The sequence below is a fragment of the Mauremys reevesii genome, linkage group 1 (genome assembly GCF_016161935.1).
Source record: "Mauremys reevesii isolate NIE-2019 linkage group 1, ASM1616193v1, whole genome shotgun sequence".
Lineage (NCBI taxonomy): Eukaryota > Metazoa > Chordata > Testudines > Geoemydidae > Mauremys > Mauremys reevesii.
Window position 1 is genome coordinate 99,216,073 of NC_052623.1, and position 21,536 is coordinate 99,237,608.

General features: G+C 46.0%; 1 protein-coding gene across 1 annotated transcript in view; it reads right to left on the minus strand.

Annotated features, from left to right (window-relative positions):
* Nucleotides 1–976: 976 nt before the first annotated feature.
* The window catches only part of DCT (dopachrome tautomerase), a 34,313-nt gene continuing 13,753 nt past the window's right edge, over nucleotides 977–21,536 (minus strand). Inside the window, exons 3-8 of the mRNA XM_039491636.1 lie at nucleotides 16,814–16,914; nucleotides 15,941–16,107; nucleotides 12,113–12,292; nucleotides 11,861–11,996; nucleotides 3,512–3,713; nucleotides 977–2,323 (exon numbers count right to left, since the gene is read on the minus strand). Coding sequence (XP_039347570.1) covers nucleotides 2,142–2,323; nucleotides 3,512–3,713; nucleotides 11,861–11,996; nucleotides 12,113–12,292; nucleotides 15,941–16,107; nucleotides 16,814–16,914 — 968 coding nt within the window. The 3' untranslated portion in view covers nucleotides 977–2,141. The remainder of the gene's footprint in view (nucleotides 2,324–3,511; nucleotides 3,714–11,860; nucleotides 11,997–12,112; nucleotides 12,293–15,940; nucleotides 16,108–16,813; nucleotides 16,915–21,536) is intronic.

The window sequence follows — 21,536 nt, forward strand, 5'->3', positions numbered from 1 at the left end:
GCTCTGGGTCTTCCAGCCACAGCTGGTTCCCCAGGGCCTTTAAATCTTGAGAAGCCACGCCTCTTCCGGATGAGGCCACGCCCCCCTTAGGACTCCAGCAGTACTGATAAGTCCTGTAAATTACTTTCACCCCTGAGTAAGAGGTAGCTAGAGCAAATGACTGAAAATGATTTTTGCTCTCTACTGCTGTCCGTAGAGAGGACCTATGTCTGCCAATGGGGGACAGGGGGGCAGGGGGCAGAGTGAGGGCAGCCAGGTTCAGCAGTGTAACTGAGCATGTTCAAAAAGAACAGGAGTACTTGTGGCATCTTAAAGACTAACAAAGAAATCCTGTTCTTTTTGCGGATACAGACTAATATGGCTGCTACTCTGAAACCTGAGCATGTTCAGTCCATGTGAGCATTAGGGTTGCCAGATGTCCAGTTTTTGACTGAAAAGGGACCCCGGTGGCTTCGGTCAGCACTGCTGACCAGACCGTTAAAAGTCCGGTTGGCGGCGCAGTAGGGCTAAGGCAGGCTCCCTACCTCAGCTCCTCGGAAGTGATGACATGTCCCTTGGTTCCTAGGCAGAGGCACAGCAGGGGTGGCTCCATGCACTGCCCTCACCCCGAGCGCCGGCTCCACAGCGTCCATTGGCCAGGAACCATGGCCAATTGGAGCTGGAGGGGTGGTGCCTGTGGGCAGAAGCAGTGTGCACTGCACAGAGCTGCCTGGCTTTGCCTCCGCCTCGGAGCTGAGGGACATGTCGCCGCTTCCATGGAGCCACCTGAGGTAAGCACCACCCAGAGCCCGCACCCCGAACCCCCTCCCACTCACCAACCCCCTGTCCCAGCTCAGAACCCCCTCCCACACCCTGAACCACTCATTTCTGGTCCCATCCCAGAGCCCGCACCCCCAGTCGGAGCCCTCACCCCAGTTCCCTGCTCCAGCCTGGTAAAAATGAGCAAGTGAGTGAGGATGGGGGAGAGTGAGCGACAGGGAGGAGGTAGAGTGGCGCAGGGGTGGGGCCTCAGGGAAAGGACGGGGCAGGGTGGAGAAAAGTGTGTTCAGTTTTGTGCAATTAGAAAGTTGGCAACCCTAGTTAGCATGCTCAGTAAAAGCTAAGCAGCAAATCTGGGGGGAGGAATCCTGCATTCCCACCTCACCCCCAGGTGTCGCCTCTGTCTGCTGGGATTGGCCTTAAAGGTTTTGTGAGGCCATTTGGAAAGGACCACATGGGGTCCTACATATCTATGATCTAATTTCTGCCCTCCATACACAAACACACATTCATCTCTGCTTCTCTGGTACTCACAACACTGCCATCTCCTGACAATTTCCTGAAATCCTCAACCACTTCAGCTGTGTCTGACCCCCCGACTCACCTCTTTCCTCTCAGTATAGTCTGAGAAGTTTCCATGTGCAGAAGGGCAGGGGCAGGATTCAGGCTCTGCCACAGGGCCCTGGTGTATCTGTTTAGTTAGAAATTAATTCCTGCTCATTCATTACTTACTTTGACATGGGGAATTTGAATTAGGGAGTTTCCTGGTGTTTATTTTATTTCTTATGCAATTTAAATTAAGGGCCAATTCTGTGGCTTAAACTGTTCCCGCATATTCCTTACAATATTCCATCCAGCCACACCCCCAGAAGAGCATTTGAGGAATCGTATGTGGAATATTTGAGTACTTTTTTTAAAGCAACATCACTTACTTGCAATATTGTTTTATCCCTGTATATAATCTACTATCCAAAGATATATAGTCAGTGAAATTCTGCCTATCACAGTATTGTTAGTTTAGAAACACGTTTAGGAAAAAGATTTGCATTTGTCCTTGTTTTTCTTTTTTCGGGCTTCAGGATTCTCAGATGACGTGACCCAAACCTGGGCATCACAAACTACAATCAATCTTTGGCAAAAGGAAAACTCTGTCCTGTCTTAGGCTGCACATGTACCTCATATGTTGTTTCAAAATGTCTGAAGACATGAGACTGATGTCCCAAATGACAGGAAAAGTACAGGGCCACTGAGGTGAGAACAATGTAGCTAGCTGTCTAGCAAAGGAATGTGGGTCAAGCTGTTAGTTCAGCACTTGGCTAAGAGTTGAACAACTAATCAGGTTAGTTTCCTACAGGTAAATCTGATGACGCAATGCTACAGCACTAGGCCTCCTCTGTATAATTTTTTTTGCTGAATCTTGCATTCAGCAGTGGTTCAAAACCTTTCTTGTATCTTCTGTGCTGAAAGAGCGCAAGCAACATAACTGGTACAACTAGAGCTATCAGTGCTCCTCCAATAGCGGATCCAACCGTAATAGCCCAAGCATGTGTTTCTTCAAGTGAATCTGTAAATACAGAAACAACGTCTGAGCTATAGAATGGAAATAATTTTGCTTGTAAATTCACAAAGGAGGAGGAGCAAATACTAGACTCTGCTTTAACAACAGTAGGACTATTATTACTGGTATTGCCGTAGCAACCAAAGGCCACAGTCAGGGTCAGGGCCCCATTGTGTAGGCAACGTGCAAACATACAATAAAACACAGTCCTTGCTGCAAGCATTTATCTAATTGAAGACTAGATACAAGAAGGGAGTGTAACAAATAAAGGGAATGAGACAGGAGGGACAATGGAAAGAGGGACAGGAGCACAGAGTTAAAAAGCCTCGCGATGCACAGTTGGCAAGTTTCAGGCCAGGATTTTATTTATTTAGATAGCTCTGAGATAAATAAGGAAAAATGAATGATCTCAGCAATACTCACTAGTGTGAAGTGCTAGAACACAATATGTTCTTATCAATCTGTCCATCCCACCCCCACATGGCAGAACATCTTTACTTGGTCTTTTCACTGTCCCTTTCAGAAGATTATTTTGGGTAAAATATTCAGAAGCATCTCAGTGATTTAGAAGCCGAAGGGTACGTCTATACAGCAGAAAAAGACCTGCAGCAGCAAGTTGCAGAACCCAAGTCACCTGACTCGGCCTTGTAGGGCTCTGCCGTGGGGCTGAAAAATAGCAGTGTAGATATTGGGGCTCAGGCTGGAGTCCAGCCTCTAAGACCCTCCCAGCTCCCTTCATTTCAGAATCTGGGCTCCAGTCTAAGCCCGAATAGCTACACTGCTAGTTTTATCCCCTACAGTGTGAGCCTGACCCATGCTCTGAGACTTGCTGCTCTTGTTTTTGGGGGGTTGATTTTTTTGCAGTGTAGCCGTACCCTAAGTCTCATTTTCAAAAGTAAGCTCCTTAAGTGCCTACGACTCTTTTGAAAATGGGGACTTAGGCTTCTAAGTCACTTATGCATTTCTGACAATTTTACCCTATGTATTCCTGATGTCAGTTACTGCCATCTTCTCCCTACACTGACTTTCAGTGAGACTTGGGCACCTTGGTTCCCTAAGCCCTTTTTGAAAAATGTGACTTAGGTGCTTATGAAAATGTTGCTCTTAATACTCAGTTATCTGAAGACCTTTATGTGAAAAGTTGAGTGGCCCGGTCTCTTACTCTGCAATTTCTTTAGCACTTCTGTTAGTTACCTGGCAGGTCAATGGCATAGCTGTAGCCAAGTTGTTCTGCAGCTAGAAAGAGTTGAGCGTTGGTCACAGGAGGGAAGAAAGGGACCATGTTGAACATCCTGTTGTGCCCAATAGGGGCCAGCTCCAGAGGCCAAGCACTGGCAGAGGGGTTAAATTGTTTCATCCACTCATCAAAGATGGCATCCGTAAAAGAATGAAGGACCTGTCAATTCAATTACACACACACATAAATACCTTTCTGGTTCCAACAGCTTCCAACATTTTGTGCTTTTAAAAAAATCCCAGGACAGGATCAGTTTGGAAGTAGGAAATAGCAGTAGATATTACAAATTAGGCATGCGGACGCTGGCTCACTGAAGAGTGCTGAACTCCCTAGAAGCTGGATTGGCCCCTTGTCATCTGCTGTTCACTTTGCTGCACTGCCTTGGGAGCCCAGCAAGGCCCAAGATATGACTCGCCAAGTGTCACAATTCAGTCCCACCGGGGAAGGAAGCTTGGCCATTCCTTCTCCTCGTGCACCAACGTTTCCCAAGGTGGTGGGTCAGACGTGTTGACCAGTGTACTGAGAAAGCAGAGCCTTGGTTCTGCTGGCTCCCTCACCATGCCAGCCCACTCCCTGCCCACCTGTGCTGGCTGTAGAGTAGCAACCTGGTGGCAACTGTTAGCACCATATAATGTAACCTGCAATGCAAGTAGCCCATGCATTGAGTAGGGGATGTATATTCCCCTACATGGGCTCATAAAACAGTTTAAAATTGAGCCCTAATCTAAGACAAAGAATTAAGAGAAATGAGGGCCAGACTTTCCAGCCCATTGGATCAGCCTTTCACTGGTAAGGGCAGGGAAGCTACGTTGGTCTAGTTTACATGCCATGGAGCCAGTAAAAGGTGTTACCAAGATGTCAATTGAAGTAGAATGGGGGCCGTTTTATTCTACTCAGGCGTGTTTCTTGCTACACTGCTCCCTCTGACCCTGGAAGTCTGCGTTACACCAAACTGGACTTTCTTAGGGTGCGTCTGGAAGGTGTGATTCCCAGCTCATGCCGACATATCCGAGCTAGCTCTGCATTTCAAAATGTATCTGCAGTGGCACAGGTGGCAGCTCAGCCTGGCCACTCCAAGTATAATCCCACCCGGCCCCCTGCGTACATAGTCAGGCAGATACCCTGAGCTGCCAGCTGTGTTATGGCAGCCACGCTGCTACTTCTAGGCACTAGCTCAAGTAGCGCTAGCATGGATATGTCTCCACAAGCTGGGAATCGCACCTTTCAGCTCAAATGTAGACGTACTCCTAGGCTTGCGGAGACTCATACTAAGTGGACCAAATTCTGAGGCGATGTGTAAAGGGTGGAGGGTGCCAGTTACACCTTGGTAAATGGATATGAGTTAAAAACCAAGTCTAGGAGAGTCTCTATGAAATCTAAGTGGGTGTAACATACACGTTTTAGGGGCCAGTGAGGGTGTCAACTACATCAACTTATTCTCTTTCTCAACTTAAACTCGCTTCTGAATTTGGCCATAGGAGTCCTCACTCTTTTGGCTTTAGTCTTCAGGAAACAGTCTTCCAATTAGCATTACTAACCCTCCCAGAACTCCGAAGCAGCAAAGACACAAAAACAAATTGTTCTGCACTTTTAAAAAAATTCTCTGGAAACAGAAGGTCCCGATGACCTGGAAAAGAGCTAAGGTAATCTCTGTATGTGGGCAAGAAGAAGATCTGGAAAGTGGTCTGTCAAATCGATAATGCCAAGTTCAAAACACTTCAGCTATGGTACAAAAGATTTAGGAGCTTACAGAGAAAAAAAGCGTTTTCCAGTATTGTTTAATGTGAGCTATTTTCTCTACACTGCAATTTTTGAAATACATAGTTTTCCATTCGCTTTTCCTGTTTTCCCTCCTCACTAATTTTCTCTCTGGGTGCTCAGCACATTTGAAAATCAGACCACTTATTTAGGTGCCTAAAAAACCTTAAATCTAGGCACTCACTTTTGCAAAGCTTGGCCTAGGAATTTATGACTTTGGGTTAAAACGGGCTGAACTCAGCCTTTCAAATGCAAGTATTTCTTCAGAGAGTAAGTTTTTGGTTTGCCACCAGAGGGAGCCCATACACTCCAGAGAAAGAGAGACTCTCAAAATGGACATATAGCAGGGAGGAAGAGGGGTTTAGAACAAAGTTTATAGAAACGTTTACAACATCCAGTCCTTTTCAACATAATGACAATTCTCATGTTCCTTAAGCCGAGCTAGCTATAGAGAAGTACTTCATCCTTGGCTGTTCCGGCTGCTCAGATAGCAACGGTAGCAAGACTCTTTGGACTAGATTCACAAAAGGACTTAGGTGTCCCAGAATTAGGCCTCACTGGAATTCACAAAGGCCTGACTCGGCTGCCCCCAAAGTCTGCAAGCACCCCTATTTTTGTAATTAAAGTTCCTTAAACACCATGGTTCTGGCTCTGAGCACATGCACTGCAACCCCACACTAGTACATGCCTAAGCCCAGGGCCAATCGGGAGAGAGCAGGAAGGCCATTTGGCCTGGGCCTCAAGCTCAAAGGGGGCCTCAGATTTAGACACTTGTTAATTTTTTGGCATTTGATAAGTTTGACAACTCGTTTTTATGTGCATCCCTATTGGACCAGAAAAGCATTTGTTAAATAAAAAAGTATTCAAATTATGTCTCACTCTTTTTTTGGTGCCTTATTTTGTTTTCATGTGTGGTCATTTTTTATTTTTATTGTGGCTAGGGGCCTCAAAGCTGGAAGTGACCCGGGCCTCTCTGGACCTCTGAGAAGGCCTGCCTAAGCCCCAGATGGTGCAGTAACCGGGGCAGATTAATTCATCCACCTATTTTGCCTGCAGATCCCAAGCAAGTAAGCATGCTCAGAGCTCACCTATTAGACCAGGGCCCTGTGGAGGAGGAGACCTTCCCTCTTAACTTTTAGCCCAGTGGTTAGGGTATTAATCTGGGGTGTCCCCACTTCACCTGAGGGGAACAGGGATTTGACCTCGCCTCTGCCTCCTCTCAGGAAGTGCTGTAACTACTGAGCGATGGGATATTCTGATGGGAATCTCCCTCAGCCTTCTCCTTTTGAAGCTGCTCTACTTTGGCTAAATCATGAAAGAGCAATGGGAGCAGGGGGCCTGGATCCTGGGTCTCCCAGGTGAGTGTTATAGCCAATTGGCAACAGAGTCCTTCTCACACTTGCTCGCTCTCTCTCACTTGCTGGCCCCATGATTCTTCCATTATTTATCCACAGTGGAACAGCTTCAAATTAGGACAGAAAGAGCAAGTGGGAGAATGACTCTGTAGGCTGGTGATTAGCACACTCACCTGGGAGGCCCAGGTTCCAGCCCCCTGCTGTAGTAACTTTTTAAAATTAGTTATCCAAAGCATCAACAGGAGAGACTTGGGGAGCCTCACATCAGAATATCCCACAGCCCAGTGGCTAGTGCACTCACCTGTGAGGTAACAGATCCTTGTTGAAATGCCTTCTCCCCTCACATGAAGAGGAGACTTTAACTGGGGAGAGGGGTGTCCCACATCCCAGGTGAGTACCCTCACCACTGGGTTGAAAGTTATGAGGGAGCTCCTGCTTCTCCTCCCACCCCTGCTTCTTGCTAAAATGGTGTAGTCACCTAATGCCAAGAGAGGATTTGCAGCTGAGAATACTAAGCAGAGAGAGCTGCCTTCCTGCACCCCAGACTTGGGCACCTATCTCTGAGAGAGGGCAGGGCTTAGCACACACCCCTTAGCACACACCCATCGCCCAGTGACTAGCTTACGTGAGGAGCCACTTAGCATGCTGGCTGTTGTGAACCCCATTCATTGTATAGGGAGCCTCGATGCCAAACTCAGGCTTTGTGAATCCCAGTGATTTTCTAGGCACCTAAGTGTCACCACTCCTAAGTTTCTGTGTGAATCGAGCCTCTGGTGAGAAGAGTGTAACCTTCTCTTACAGATGAAGACCTTGCTACAGTTTTCCACGCTTGCGTCTTCTCAAGGTTAAACTATTGTACTGTGATCTGTATGGGGTTACCCTTTATCATTCAAAACCTTAAACTAGTTCAGAATGCGATTCCCCACTCACTGAGCCGTGCTTCATGCTGAGAGAATGTTGCACTAGTGCTTCTTTGCCATTGTCCAGTGATGTGTAAGATGTTGGGTTTGGTTTATAAAGCCCCAAGTGGTTTAGGACCAAAATGGGTGAGATGCAGTCTCTATCCCCTCTGCCACAGTTTAGATTAGAAGGACAGGGAATGGCAGCACATTTTCCAATAAGCTCTTTGATTCTGGAACTCATTCCTCTTGTTGGTCCAAAAGAACCTGCAAGCCTCATCTACTATCGTAGGCTTCTGTGGTGGGTTGGGTTAAGCAACATGGGGTGGGAAGGAGTTCATTGATTTTGTCACAGGCGCCAATTTACTGAGTCGCCAGGAGAAGCTCAACCCCCACTCCACCCAGGCCTGGCCCCCACTCCACTCCTTCCTTCAATCCCCCACCCCTGCCCCCACCCCACCTCTTCCAGCCCCCTGCTCCTGCCCTTGCCCCTGCCCACCTCTTTCTGCTCCCTCCCCTGCCTCTTCCTGCCCCCGCTCTTCCCCTCCCCCCCAGCACCTCCTCCATGCCGCAGAACAGCTGATCCACTGTGGGCGGGAGGGCTGGGTGGGAGGGGGAGGCTCTGACCCATGGCACTAACAGTGGGTGCTGAGCAGTCGCTGCTCCAGCCCCAAAGTACCCAGGGAATCGGCACCTATATATTTTAAATATCTGAAAAAAGTGGCCAGAGGGTTGGGATGGTGCGACAATTTTAAAAACAACATTGAAGAAAAATATTTTTTGGCCTGTGATAAGGCCCAAAAGGTACTCGGTGCTTTCCAAACAGAGAGGAGCACAATCCCTGCTGAAAAGAATATCCTTGCTGCTCTTTAGTCTTTACAATGTTACAAGCAGCGTAAGGGTGCAGATAGCATCCAAATACCATAATAAGGTTCACCATTTTTGTACAAATATCCCTCATCACCATATAAGTCATATACCATATAAAATAGGATGGAGCCTCTCCCCCTCCATTTTGCCTCTCCTCATGAATTTAAGATTCTGATCTCGCAAGTGGATTGGAGAGGGCAGGTCCTTTTGCTCACATGAAGCTCCTCTGAGGTCACCCTGAGATTGCAGGACCAGGGTCTAACTCTTGTATATAAACCATTCTCTTCCACTCCCCTTACTGTATACAACATACCACACCAAATTAAACTCCTTTCCATCCACCTGATAACAGACCATTTACACCATGCCACAGCACCCCTGGATTTGGTCCAGAGTTTTCCAGAATTGTGCTGTTCGTACTACAAAGCACCTGCTAGAAAAAGTTGTAGCTAAATCCATTTCGGACAACTATCCAGTACCAAGACAGGGGGCCAAATTCATTACTGGTGTAACTATTGTCTTCAATATCCACACTAGAAAACTTTGAGCCACAAACCACCTGATGAAAAGTAAGCCACTGTATAAAATAATGATATCATGAAATAAAGATTTTTCCTGTTTCAATTTTTTAAAATTGTGTTTCTTTTATTTTAAAACACAGCTACCCAGCAGGCATCTCATTTCAGCTGGTATCTGAACTAGCAATCACAGCTCACTGCTGACCCTTGTGCATTAAAAATCTAAATGTGTTTTCAAAAAGAGGCTTAGGAGTAAGACGTGAATGTCACTGAGGGATATAAAAACTCTGAAGGAAATAAATTGGAGAGCTACTACATGGTCATTTGGGCTAATACCTACACACAATAATTATGACTTCATCTACCAAAGGCAGCCAGCTCTAGAAACATGTAATGTTAAAAAGCTTTTCAGTTAATTTGGCAAGTAGCTGTGTGAAGACCGAAATGTGTAACAGGCTCCGCTACTGAAATTACATTTGCTCACTGCTGTCTGCTTCATTTTTAGAGTTCTGTGTTGTACTGAAGTACCAGTAAAATTATATGATTTTTATCCCCCAGAACACTCCGAAAATGAGATGTAGCTCCTCAGCCTATCCCAGTGAGCTGAGTTTTAAATAAACAAATAAACTACTGACACAAAGCCAGGCTAAATCTGATTTCAGTGAAAGTTAGGTGTGGATCTGGGCTTCATATCCTAAAATATACAGTCCTACGCTCAAAATCTCCTTCTGCTGAGATATTGGCAGGAATAAGATGAGCTAAATGTAAAATTAAAATTCAAGCTGTGTCAGACCAGTCGCTTTTCCACTTTGAATGGCTGCTGTTCTTCCCTAAAAGATGACTTAGCAGGCCTGCAGAAAAGGAGCTGCGGATAACTGTGGACAGAAGCTGGATATGAGTCAGCAGTGTGCCCTTGTTGCCAAGAAGGCCAAAGGCATATTGGGCTGTATTAGTAGGAGCACTGCCAGCAGATCAAGGGAAGTGATTATTCCCCTCTATTCGGCACTGGTGAGGCCACACCTGGAATATTGTGTCCAGTTTTGGTCCCCCCACTACAGAAAGGATGTAGGCAAATTGGAGAGAATCCAGCAGAGGACAACAAAAATGATTAGGGGGTTGGGGCACATGACTCACGAGGAGAGGCTGAGGGAACTGGGGTTATTTAGTCTGCAGAAGAGAAGAGTGAGGGGGAATTTGATAGCAGCCTTCAACTACTTGAAGGGGTTTTCCGAAGAGGATGGAGCTTGGCTGTTCTCAGTGGTGGCAGATGACAGAACAAGAAGCAATGGTCTCAAGTTGCAGTGTGGGAGGTCTAGGTCGGATATTAGGAAACACTATTTCACTAGGAGTGTGGTGAAGCACTAGAATGGGTTACCTAGGGAGGTGGTGGAATCTCCATCCTTAGAGGTTTTTAAGGCCTGGCTTGACAAAGCCCTGGCTGGGATGATTTAGTTGTGTTAGTCCTGCTTTGAGCAGGGGATTGGACTAGATAACCTCTTGAGGTCTCTTCCAACCCTAATCTTCTATGATTCTATGACTTTGGATTGCACTAACTGTCTTGACAATTCTTCCCACTTTATTTAACTACTAGTAGAGGTGGCAATATAAAATACAAGAGGAGAAACTTTTATTTTGTATTTGAAGTAGTCATTTTTAGCCTTCACTTCTATCCTCCAAATTCTTGGTGAGAAAACTGCCTTAGAGGTGTTGTGACAATTGGGCCTTCAAATTTACCCTAATTGTGAGTTCAGCTGTAAAACGTGAGTATAAGTTCATAAGATGGCACCATAACCTGTAACAATAAATGTTGATGGGACAAGATGCAAAAGTGTGACAGAAAGACTGGATTAGTCAAAACAAAATGACCTACTGATCTAATCAAGGGCGGTCATGCTTGGCAAACAGGTAAAGTGTGGGACCAAAAATCAATGAACCAACATTTGTGTGTCATAAACTAGACTTAATTGGTGGACATAGTAATGAGGGGATGAGCTATTCTACCCACCATTCTCTTGATAGGTCCTTAAAGAAATAGACTTTAGGGAGAAAAATTGGCTATTGGAGCAAAGCTTCATCATCATGGTTGCCACCCCCACCATCTCTGGGGCACTTAGCCTTCATCCTCCTAATCCTCAGAGATGTCCAGGCCAGAGAGGGGGATCTAGATGACACTACCACCTCTATGGCTCCAGCTGAATCCCAAAACCATCTGGGATGAAACTGGATCAGACTTTAGCAACAGCAGCAACACAACATCTCTAGCCCATTTCAACTAACTTCTTCTCTTTTCCCCAAAAAGACCATTATTACCATCTTTGATAACATCTAACAGGCACGGGTGGGGTTTCCTTCTGAAAACTCACTCCAGCTAACAGTGCAAAGGAACAAGGGACATTGTTAAAATTAGAGTATCAGAGGGGTAGCCGTGTTAGTCTGGATCTGTAAAAGCAGCAAAGAGTCTTGTGGCACCTTATAGACTAACAGACGTGTTGGAGCATGAGCTTTTGTGGGTGAATACCCACTTCGTTGGATGACATGCATCCGACGAAGTGGGTATTCACCCACGAAAGCTCATGCTCCAATACGTCTGTTAGTCTATAAGGTGCCACAGGACTCTTTGCTGCTTTTAAAATTAGAGGTTTACTTAATACTTAACATTTCAAAGGCTATCACTGTTTTCCTTCTTTTCTGTATCTTTAATAAAAGGTTAGAAGGATTTTTAATGGTTTATTTGCCATGGGCCAAAGTATATTGGGATCTCTGTATGCCAAACCCCAGGCCTTGTTTAAGACTGTTTAATGTTGGACAGTGACTGGGTTATTTGAACACCATTGGCCCATATAGTCCATCTAAATTAACACAGCAGAGGTATATTCAGTTGCAATTACATTAGGAAAATGACATACCACAAAAATTGGATCATTGGCTGCAGCATGAGGGGAAGCACTGGTTCCATTCAGGAAAGCGTGAACCAAGTTATGCAGGCTCACCACTGGGGAGACAAAAGTTCCATCTGGTTTACCAAACCCTTCCAGGGCATTCCTGTGTGTGCGATAAGACAAGAGTTAAGTAACCTCTTATTGACCAGCACTACCTCCAAATGTATGTATAAAAGGCTATCGTTGGGCTGAGCAAGTTATAGGAGTTGAGGCACAAACCTGAAGCTGAAATTAGAATTCCGGAAAAAAGGAGGATTATCAAACTCTTGAAGTGACAGGCAGTTCTGGATATCTTCCATGGTTGGCAGCTGCTCGCCAGACTTCCCTGGTGGGTTCCTCCGTAGAATCCCTTCATTAGTCCCATTACACAGTGTAACCAGACGGTTGTAATCATCCAAGCTTAGATTAAAATCAAAGTTGCATGGAACAATTAGAATAGGATGTTGGAGGGGAGGGGGTTCACTCTGACAGAGTCAATAGACGCTGTACACTCAGTCCCCCATGAAAACCTCTGGGACGGCTCACGACCCTGATGTTAAACACACATGCAAGTGTTTGCAGGATCAGAACCTCAGATGGCTACAGAAGTCTTGTACCAGAAAAGCAAATGGTCATACCGCTAATCTGAGCTGGAATTGTAAGTCTGCTTGTAAATGAATCATCTTTGAACTGGCTCCAACTTTCACATTTCCGCCTTTAAAAATCTCATGAAGGAGATTGATATGGATGTTAGCAAGTGGGTGCCACATCTTTCAACAGGATAATGTGGCTAATTAAATGTCAGTGGTTCCACTAATTTACTGGCAATTATGCTTCCTTAGCTGACATGTAGCATAGCTGCCCAACCAAAAACAATTACTGCTGGCCCATGTCATAGCAGCCCCTCCTACACTTCCCCACCTGCTATTTGGCAGGGACGGAGAGAGTTATTGTAGCATAAGCCAGAGTCTTTACTGCTGCTACCCAGCACTTTGAGTTGGGAAGGAAATTATGCACCACTTCTTTCTTTGTTCACTGTTCAACCCAAGCTTGGGACAGTATTTGTGCTTGTTTCTTCCACACTGTACCCCAACTGGTGGCCCCATCAACAGGCCATTGGATATGGGAATATTCTTCTCCCATTGAAGTCAATGGCAAAACTCCCATTCATATCAAATGCAACGGGATTCCATGTGTGTGGATACCTGCACCTTCACAAAGCCCCAAACACTTAATATAAAACTGCACTGTACTCCAGGCAGGGGCAGGTGTCTGTCCACATGAAGTCAGATGCAGGATTGGGTCTTTTGCTAATATGACAAAAGAATTGTCTATGTACATCAAAAATGAGAACTATATTACCAGCTGCCACATGGATGTGGTTAAGATTTAGAGGATGGTCTATGATATTGTATTCTTTGACACACGTATGATCATGTAATTAAAGACTATATTATACAGAGGGCAGTATTATGGTCACACGTTCAACCTTAGCTTTCTCATTTCCTGTCATTTGAGGTTTCAGTATATAGCTTTACCATTAAGTGTACATACGTTTTTGTATTTTGATTTTCTTGTTTTCTTCCCAAGAAGTTAAAAGGAAAATCCAGCGATTTAAGTTCCAGTAGATGAGCTTACAAGGCTCTCCCCTCTTGCAGAGTTCACAGACTTGCCCTGAGGAAGCTCTGTCTTCCACCTGCTATATGGCAGTTGAAGTTACAGCAGGGCTTCCATTATGGTTGATTTTCAGTTGCTTAGATACGTCTGCAAATTTAATCGTTTGGGCTGAAATATCACAGCAGCCTGACTATATAGACTGTAGTTACACTAGTGCAAACCCCTAATGCAGAAGTACTGCACTGTGCAAAGTGAGGGTTATGCTGATGCTGGTAATGCACTGATATAAGCTCTGCTTTGCACGGGTGCAGCATGTAAACATCAGGGGGTTGCACCAGTGTAACTACATCTTTACACTGGCACAAATTTCCTTAAAGTAGACACGGTCTCACTTGGCGCCCTTGGCCCAGACCAATGCAGTAAGGATGGTGGTGGGCTGTGGAAATGCAGGAACTGGCTGATGGGTAAACAGTTATTCGGTGTTCCAGACTTCACCCTTTTTAGGGGGAGAGAGATGGAATATGAACAGCATTGCATCCTATTTTATCAGGCATGCTGTTATCCGCTAGCATCACGTGTTGTTTGTATATCAATTAGTGTGAGGAGTCCTGTAACACCAGGGATAGAAGAGGTGAAGAGACTTTAGGGTCAGAAGGGACCATTGTGATCATCTAGTCTGATCTCCTCCACATTGCAGGCCACAGAACCTGCAATAGACCCCTAACCTCTGGTTGAGTTACTAAAGTCCTAAAATCATGGTTTAAAGACTTCAAGTTACAGAGAATTCACCATTTACACTAGTTTAAACCTGCAAGTGACCCGTGCCCCATGGGAAATGTGAAGTGAAGCACAAGTCTCATATGACAGTGGCAAAGAATCCAGAAGATTCTATTTAATTTTAAATTAAAATGCATATTCACAGACTACTGAAATAAAAGAGTAAAATTGCTCTCCTGTAACACTGGTGAAGGAAGAGTTTAGAAATTTCAGTATTCAAGGAAAAACCCCATACCATTCTTCATGTTACTGACAAGATGAGGCAGCAGCTATATGAAAAGGCCAAGATTTTCAAAAAATCAGTGCCTAAAGTTAGGCTTCAGAGTAGATATTTAGGTACTCATATAAGTGGCCTGATTTCTAAAAATGCTGACCCCGGGGTGTCGGAACAGGGCGTGCCAAGGGACCATAGCCCTTCCACTTTTTGCCATGGGCCTGGCTCCCTGCCCCTAAAGCCCCGCTCCCTGGCCAGGCCGGAAGCTGAAGCCCGGGCTGGATAAGAGTGGTCCAGGGAGCCCAGGCAGCTGTGGGGAGCTGTGGATCGTCCACCTGCCTGGGAGGGGCGGGCCTGAGGTCAGTCCCTGGCCCATGTCCCCGCCCCCACCCCAAGCCTAGGGCAGATGGAGGGTACACAGCTCCTCACAGCTGTTCAGGTGACTCTTCAGCCTCCAAGGCCCCGCCTCCTGGCCAGGCCAGAAGCCAGAGTCGAGTAAGAGCCATGCGGGCAGTTGTGGGCAGGTGGAGGGGCCCAGGCTCCCCAGTCTAGCTCCAGCTTCCAACTTGGCCATGGGGCAGGGCTTCATGGACCAGAGAAGGGGGATGGGGTAGGGCCACAGACAGGGTGGGGCCTCGTGGCAACCGCACTTTTAGGGAGAATCTCTCACCCCTGTGCTGAGCAGCTCCCAAGGCTTTCATGCTGCTCCAAGCTTGGATGAAAAGTGCTACACGAGTATTATATTTTGCTGTCTTACTCAATGTCCACTTGTACATCTTAAGGTCCCAATCCTGCATGTGAATCCACAGTCGAGTCCCTGCACTCACACAAAGCCCCATTGACTCCAAATAGGAAATGCCTAACTATAGTCATTTGCAAGATCACAGCCTTATTTTGCAAAAAACAGTTCAATCTCATTTTTAAAAACTATTTCTAAATCTGAGGTGACATCCTGGCCGCATTGAAGTTAATGCAAAAATTCCCACTGATTGCAATAGGGCTAGAATCTCATGTCTGGTATTTTCCTGTCCAATTGAAGAGGCACAGATTTTTCAGTCTAATATGAGTTCACTATTAAACACACAGAAAAATTCCTATTGACAGAATTTTCAAGACTTCTTGGTTGGCAAAGTGAGCTAACATACTAGTATTGCTCCTCTAAATAATTAGTCTCTAGTATGGCAAACACTTCTAACACCTTAGCCAGTCTTAACATTACTGTCTTTAAGTAAAGTCCTGTATCAAATTAAAAAAAAACAGTATAAAAATGCAGACTATATCTGAGAAAATCTTGAATGACACCCGCCTTTAGCCCATCCACTAAGTTTCACAATTTTTACAAGGAAATCTAGGTTCTTTTTCTTGCAGTTCGTGCAAGCTGAAAGAGCAGTTCATGCTGTTAGTGGCTAATGAAAAAAAGCATTAGTTAGAATGCTAGTTTCCCCTACACATTCTATTACCTATTGCACACTATTGCCCAGCGTGAGAACCTTGAATTCTGACTTATTAGGCTTGGATCTTCTGGTCTTGATGCTCCAAAAAGCTGATCTGTACACACATCGCACTCATTTCTACCTGTGGCAAAATTCCAATAGGGCAATGCAAAGGATTCATTGCCAATCAGTCTCTATAATGAAAAGAAACTTATTAGCAAGAAATCATTCTTTAAAAAGAGAAAGAGAGAGAGGTTACTCATACCTGGCTCATCTATATTTTAATATTTGAAACCACACTGCAGTTTTTTCAGAATACTGTTTCAATTTCCTTCAGACTATTAGGTCACTGATTCAAATCAGTACCTCAACTAAACACTGTACCATCTGATGGCCTCGTATGTTAAGTGGTTCCTTGTTCTGATTCCTACTGGAAGTGCTGATGGCCCAAAAAGTCATGATTCTGACATTCTTGGGAGTCAGCAAAGAGACCAAGGGCACAGAGGGGCCCAGCATGACGACAGAAATAACCTGAATAAATGTAGAGGCTGAACCACCTTCTGATGAACTCTGAGGCATGCTGGCTATGTAAAAAAATTATATTGCACCTGCTTTTGTAATACCTGTTCTTTTCTTTTAAAGGGGGTGTGGAGACAGGGAATAGAAGACTGGAGTCTTCAAACCAATCAGCACCTCCTGAGCACTAAATTAACTTTTAAAACAGAGTTCGTGAATGACCATTCCTGAAATTTCATTGTCTAGGGAATGTAGCCCAGACATTCAGTTATGCCTGGGAACTCTGTGTTGACATAATAGAGATTCAATGTAATATGGGAAAATCACAATAGTAAGAGTCATCCAAGCATCTTTGAATGTGCCAATATAGAACATGTTGCTAACCTGGAGATCTCTTTCCAGCAGCAGCAAATGGTACCTATGCCAAGTAACAAAGGCAGGTCCTTGGTGGGAGAAATCTATAGCCGTGAATGGGAGACCAGGTCCTACAAAAAGGAAGGCACAGTAAGAACTACAGCATCCAATTAATGTTTAATAGACAAAGGGTACGTCCATACTTACGGCCAGGTCGACGGGTAGTGTTCGACTTCTCGGAGTTCGAACTATCGCGTCTAATCTAGACGCGATAGTTCGAACTCCGAACGCACTCCCGTCGACTCCGGAACTCCACCACCGTGAACGGCGGTGGCAGAGTCGACGGGGGAGCCGTGGACTTCAATACCGCAGCGTCTGGACAGGTAAGAAGTTCGAACTAAGGTAGTTCGACTTCAGCTATGCTATTCACGTAGCTGAAGTCGCGTACCTTAGTTCGACCCCCCACCCTAGTGTAGACCAGGCCAAAGAGTACTTAACATAACTGGCTTTATGAGTGTAAAGCTCCATTAAATGGAGTTCATGCTAGAATGGTATCCATCAGAAATATAAACATTTTTAAAGGGTTGGTGGGAATTTTTTAAAATTTTGAAATTGATTAAAATGTTCACCAAAATGTCACATTCCAAAAAAGGGAGGCAGTTAGACAACATTTTGCACATTTTTCCCATGTTTGACCAGCTATAATTTGAGAGGAATCCCTTCATTAATCTTCATTGTGTCATAAATCATAGTTATTGTCTCGTATGTACAACATGGTATCGCTATGTTATTCAATGGTAACATAGTGCAGCTTCCTGAAGCTCCCATTGGCTGGGAACAGTGAACCGCAGCTACTGGGAGCTGCGGGCGGCTGTACAAATGCAAACAAACTGTCTGGCGGCCCACCAGAGGATTACCCTGATGGGCTACAAGCAGCCCCTGGGCTGCAGGTTGCCCACCACAGGCCTAGAGCCTCCAAAATGTTTAGGTGCCTAACTCCCTCTGAAATTAATTAAGCCAATGGGAGTTAGATGCCTAAATACCTATGAGGATCTGGAACTAAGCGACTTACACAAGGTCACAGAGGAAATCTATGGCAGAGCAAGGACTTGAATCCAGATATCAGACTAGGGGCTTGTCTACACTGGCGAGTTTTTTCGATTAAACTAATGTTGCCAAGGAAAAAAAGACAAAAGCAAAGTCACCAAAGTGTGTCTACATTTTCTCCCTGTGTCGACAGATCATGTCCACATTTGGGGCACCTTTGTCAACAGGGAGAGCAATGGACTGTGGGTATGTATCCCACAGTGCCTGGCGACACCATCCACTGCTAGGTGTTGTGGGAATGCGGAAACGGAGAGCGGTGCATCCTGGGATGTGCAAAATGTACCGTCATGCACCGCTTTGTGTCCCACCCCTCTAAAGGTCTCTGGCTTCCTTTTGCGCCATTTTCCCAACTGTCATTCTTTTGTAGTGCACGACAGAATCTGCAGTGAGAGAGGATGGATCCCGCACTTCTCTCCTATGCACTGTTAGCTGTCGTGAGGACATCGCGCATGGCAGCACAGTTACTCTCAGAGTTACTCGCAAAGTTAGCACAGGATGAATCACAGGTACCCAAGTGTGGTAAGGATGGCAGCAACTTAGCAGTGCTTTGTGCATTCACAAAGCAGCTGCTTACGGTAGACCATCGCTTTTGGGCTAGGGAAACAAGCACTGATTGGTGGGATCGCATTGTCATGCAGGTGTGGGATGACGACCAGTGGCTACAGAACTTTAGGATGCGTAAAGCAACCTTCATGGAGCTATGTGCTGTGCTGGCCCCCGACCTGTGGCGCAAGGACACCAGATTGAGAGCTGCCCTTCCGGTAGAGAAGCGTGTTGCAATCACTGTGTGGAAGCTGGCGAATCCAGACTGCTACCGGTCAGTAGCAAATCAATTTGGAGTAGGAAAGTCCACTGTTGGGGTTGTATTACTCCAAGTGTGCAGGGCAATAAATCGCATCCTGCTGCATAGGATCATGACTCTGGGTAATGTGCATGAAATAGTGAATGGCTTTGCAGAGATGGGTTTCTCTAACTGTGGCACGGCGATGGATGGCACCCACATTCCAATTTTAGCGCCAGACCACCTTGCCTCTGAACACATCAATAGGAAGGGATACTTCTCCATGGTGTTGGAGGCCCTTGTGGATCACCGGGGGTGTTTCATGGACATCAGTGCAGGCTGATCTGAAAAGGTGCATGATGCACACATCTTCAGGTACTGTGGCCTGTACAGAAAGCTGCAGGCAGGGACTCTCTTTCCAGGTCACAAGTTCACAGTGGGGGATGTGGAAATGCCTATAGTAATCCTGGGAGACCTGGCTTACCCTGTACAGCCCTGGCTCATGAAACCTTACACAGGGCACCTGGACAGCAGCAAGGAGCGTTTTAACAACAGGCTAAGCAGGTGCCGCATGGTAGTCGAATGGGCCTTTGGCCATTTGAAAGCTCGCTGGAGGTGTTTAAATGGCAGGCTAGACCATACAGAGGATAATATTACCATGGTCATAGCCGTGTGCTGCACTTTGCATAATCTGTGTGAATCTAAGGGTGAAATGTTTGCTCAGATCTGGAGCACTGAGGCATAGCGCTTGGCTCCACAGTTTGAACAGCCAGATGCTAGGGCTGTCAGAGGAGCCCAGAGGGCTGCTATTAACATCAGAGAGGCTTTGAGAAACCACTTTGACAATGAGGGGCAGTAACACGTCTGCTTTGGAGTTGCTTCTCTGTTGCTTTCACGTACAATTTTGGGGCCCAAGATCCGTGCAACACAATGCTTTAGAAGCCTGTTCCTGGGAGTGAATTGATTGCTATACACTTTTGTAGAAAACAAAATAAAAATGCTATGCCATTAAATACCTTAGCCTTTATTTATTGTTAAAAAGGGTAAAACCTCACAACTGTGTGTAGCTCCAGCTATCATTGTGCAAGCTGTGAGAGGGGGTGGAGTGATAGGGAAACTCAGGAGTACTGTGAAATGAAAAGGAATGTGTGGGCATAGAGGGGGGTGGGGTTGGCAAAGAATTGTGCATCTGCTGCGGTGGCGCTCAAACTCGGATCTGCTCAGTCTGCAGCTGTATCAAGGGCTTGAGCATCTCTGATTCTCCATAACTTTTATCATCCGCTCTGTCGCTTGCCTAGCAAAAGCAGCACTCTCTTTTTTGTCCTGCCTTTTGGCTTCCCAGCACTCTTTCCATTCCCTGGTCTGTCTCTCATCGTGCTGCAGCACCTTGCAGAACATGTCTTCTTTGCTGCGCCGAGGTTTTTTTCTTATCTGCCGCAGCCAGTCCGCGGGGGTGCATGATGTGTTCTTCAAGGTCTGTGCTGAACAGAAGAGGGATTGTTACATTCCAGCAAATGACTGAAACATTTTAGTAAAAAGGGCATTTTGCTAGTAGAAATCACTTTCTCTCTGAGATTCTAAGCAGGCACACAGCTCCGCGAGCACCCCAATAATGGTGAGTTTCGGGAGTGGGGAGAAGGCGGTTGTCTGTATTGACAAAAGGTCATGGCTTGCAGGGCAGCTTTGCAGGGAACTCATTCTAAAATTATCCCACACTTTTTCATAGGTGGCCAACTTGCTGGCTTACATCTCGCTGCTGCGGGTGACCAGAGAAACCAGGGCTCAGCTGCCAAATGGTTGCGGCTTCCACCCCGGTCTATATGCAGCTCAGCTATGTGCCGCTTTGGTCCCAGCTCCAGTGACTGCGAAATGGCACGGTACAGTTTCCTACAATGGGGGAACTAACAAGGCTGCAATCCCTTGGAATCTGCGGCAGAGGATTAACAAGTACCTCTCAGAAACTTTCCAGAGCCTCTCTCTGGAGGATTCCCTGCAGGTCTCGATGTCCATCGACACCCTGCTTGGCCATGCAGATTAGCTACACAGGGCAATGTCTAGCTCACAGAAAACACTACCTGCCTTCCACTTTTTGATTCTCTACACAAGCCACAGCAACTTACCCAGAGTCGCATCTGCTTTCTGCTCCCCATTGAGCACTTCTGGAGTGGAAAAAAGTTCCTGGCTGCCTGCCCCACTGGGCGACCCCACTGGGAGCACCATATCTTCTTCTAGCTCAACTTCTTCATCCACAATTTCAGCCTCCATGTCCCCCCTTCTTTCTGCTGCATGTGAAGTATCCACGGGGCAATCGGCAATGGAGGCGGGGTCACCACCGAGGATAGCATTCAGCTCCTTATAGAATCAGCAGGTCTTAGGTGCTCCACTGGATTGATGGTTCGCCTCCCACACCTTATGGTACACCTGCCTCAGCTCCTTTATCTTTGCTCTGCACTGTTGCGTGTCATAGCCCTTTTCGCACAAGCCTCAAGAAATTTGCCCATATGTGTCCCAATCCCTATGGGTCACTCGCAGCTGCGACTGAACAGACTCCTCTCCCCATATACTGATCAGATCCAACGACTCAGCGGTGGTCCAAGCAGAAGCACGTTTGGTGTGATAGCCAGCCATACTCACCTGGTAGGCCACCTGGGAAGCTCCTCTGGGAAGCCAGCAAACAAGAAATGAGATTTAAAATTCCCAGGGCTTGCAAGAGGGAGGGGCGGGTTGGCTGCAGGGCAGCAGATTTCAAACCGCTGACCAGAGCGGCAGCATGGGAATTGTGGGATACTTTCTGGAGGCCAATAAAATTAAAAAAAAAAAACCCTGGCTATTTGTCAACAATAAAGGGAGGGGGAAAGACAAAAG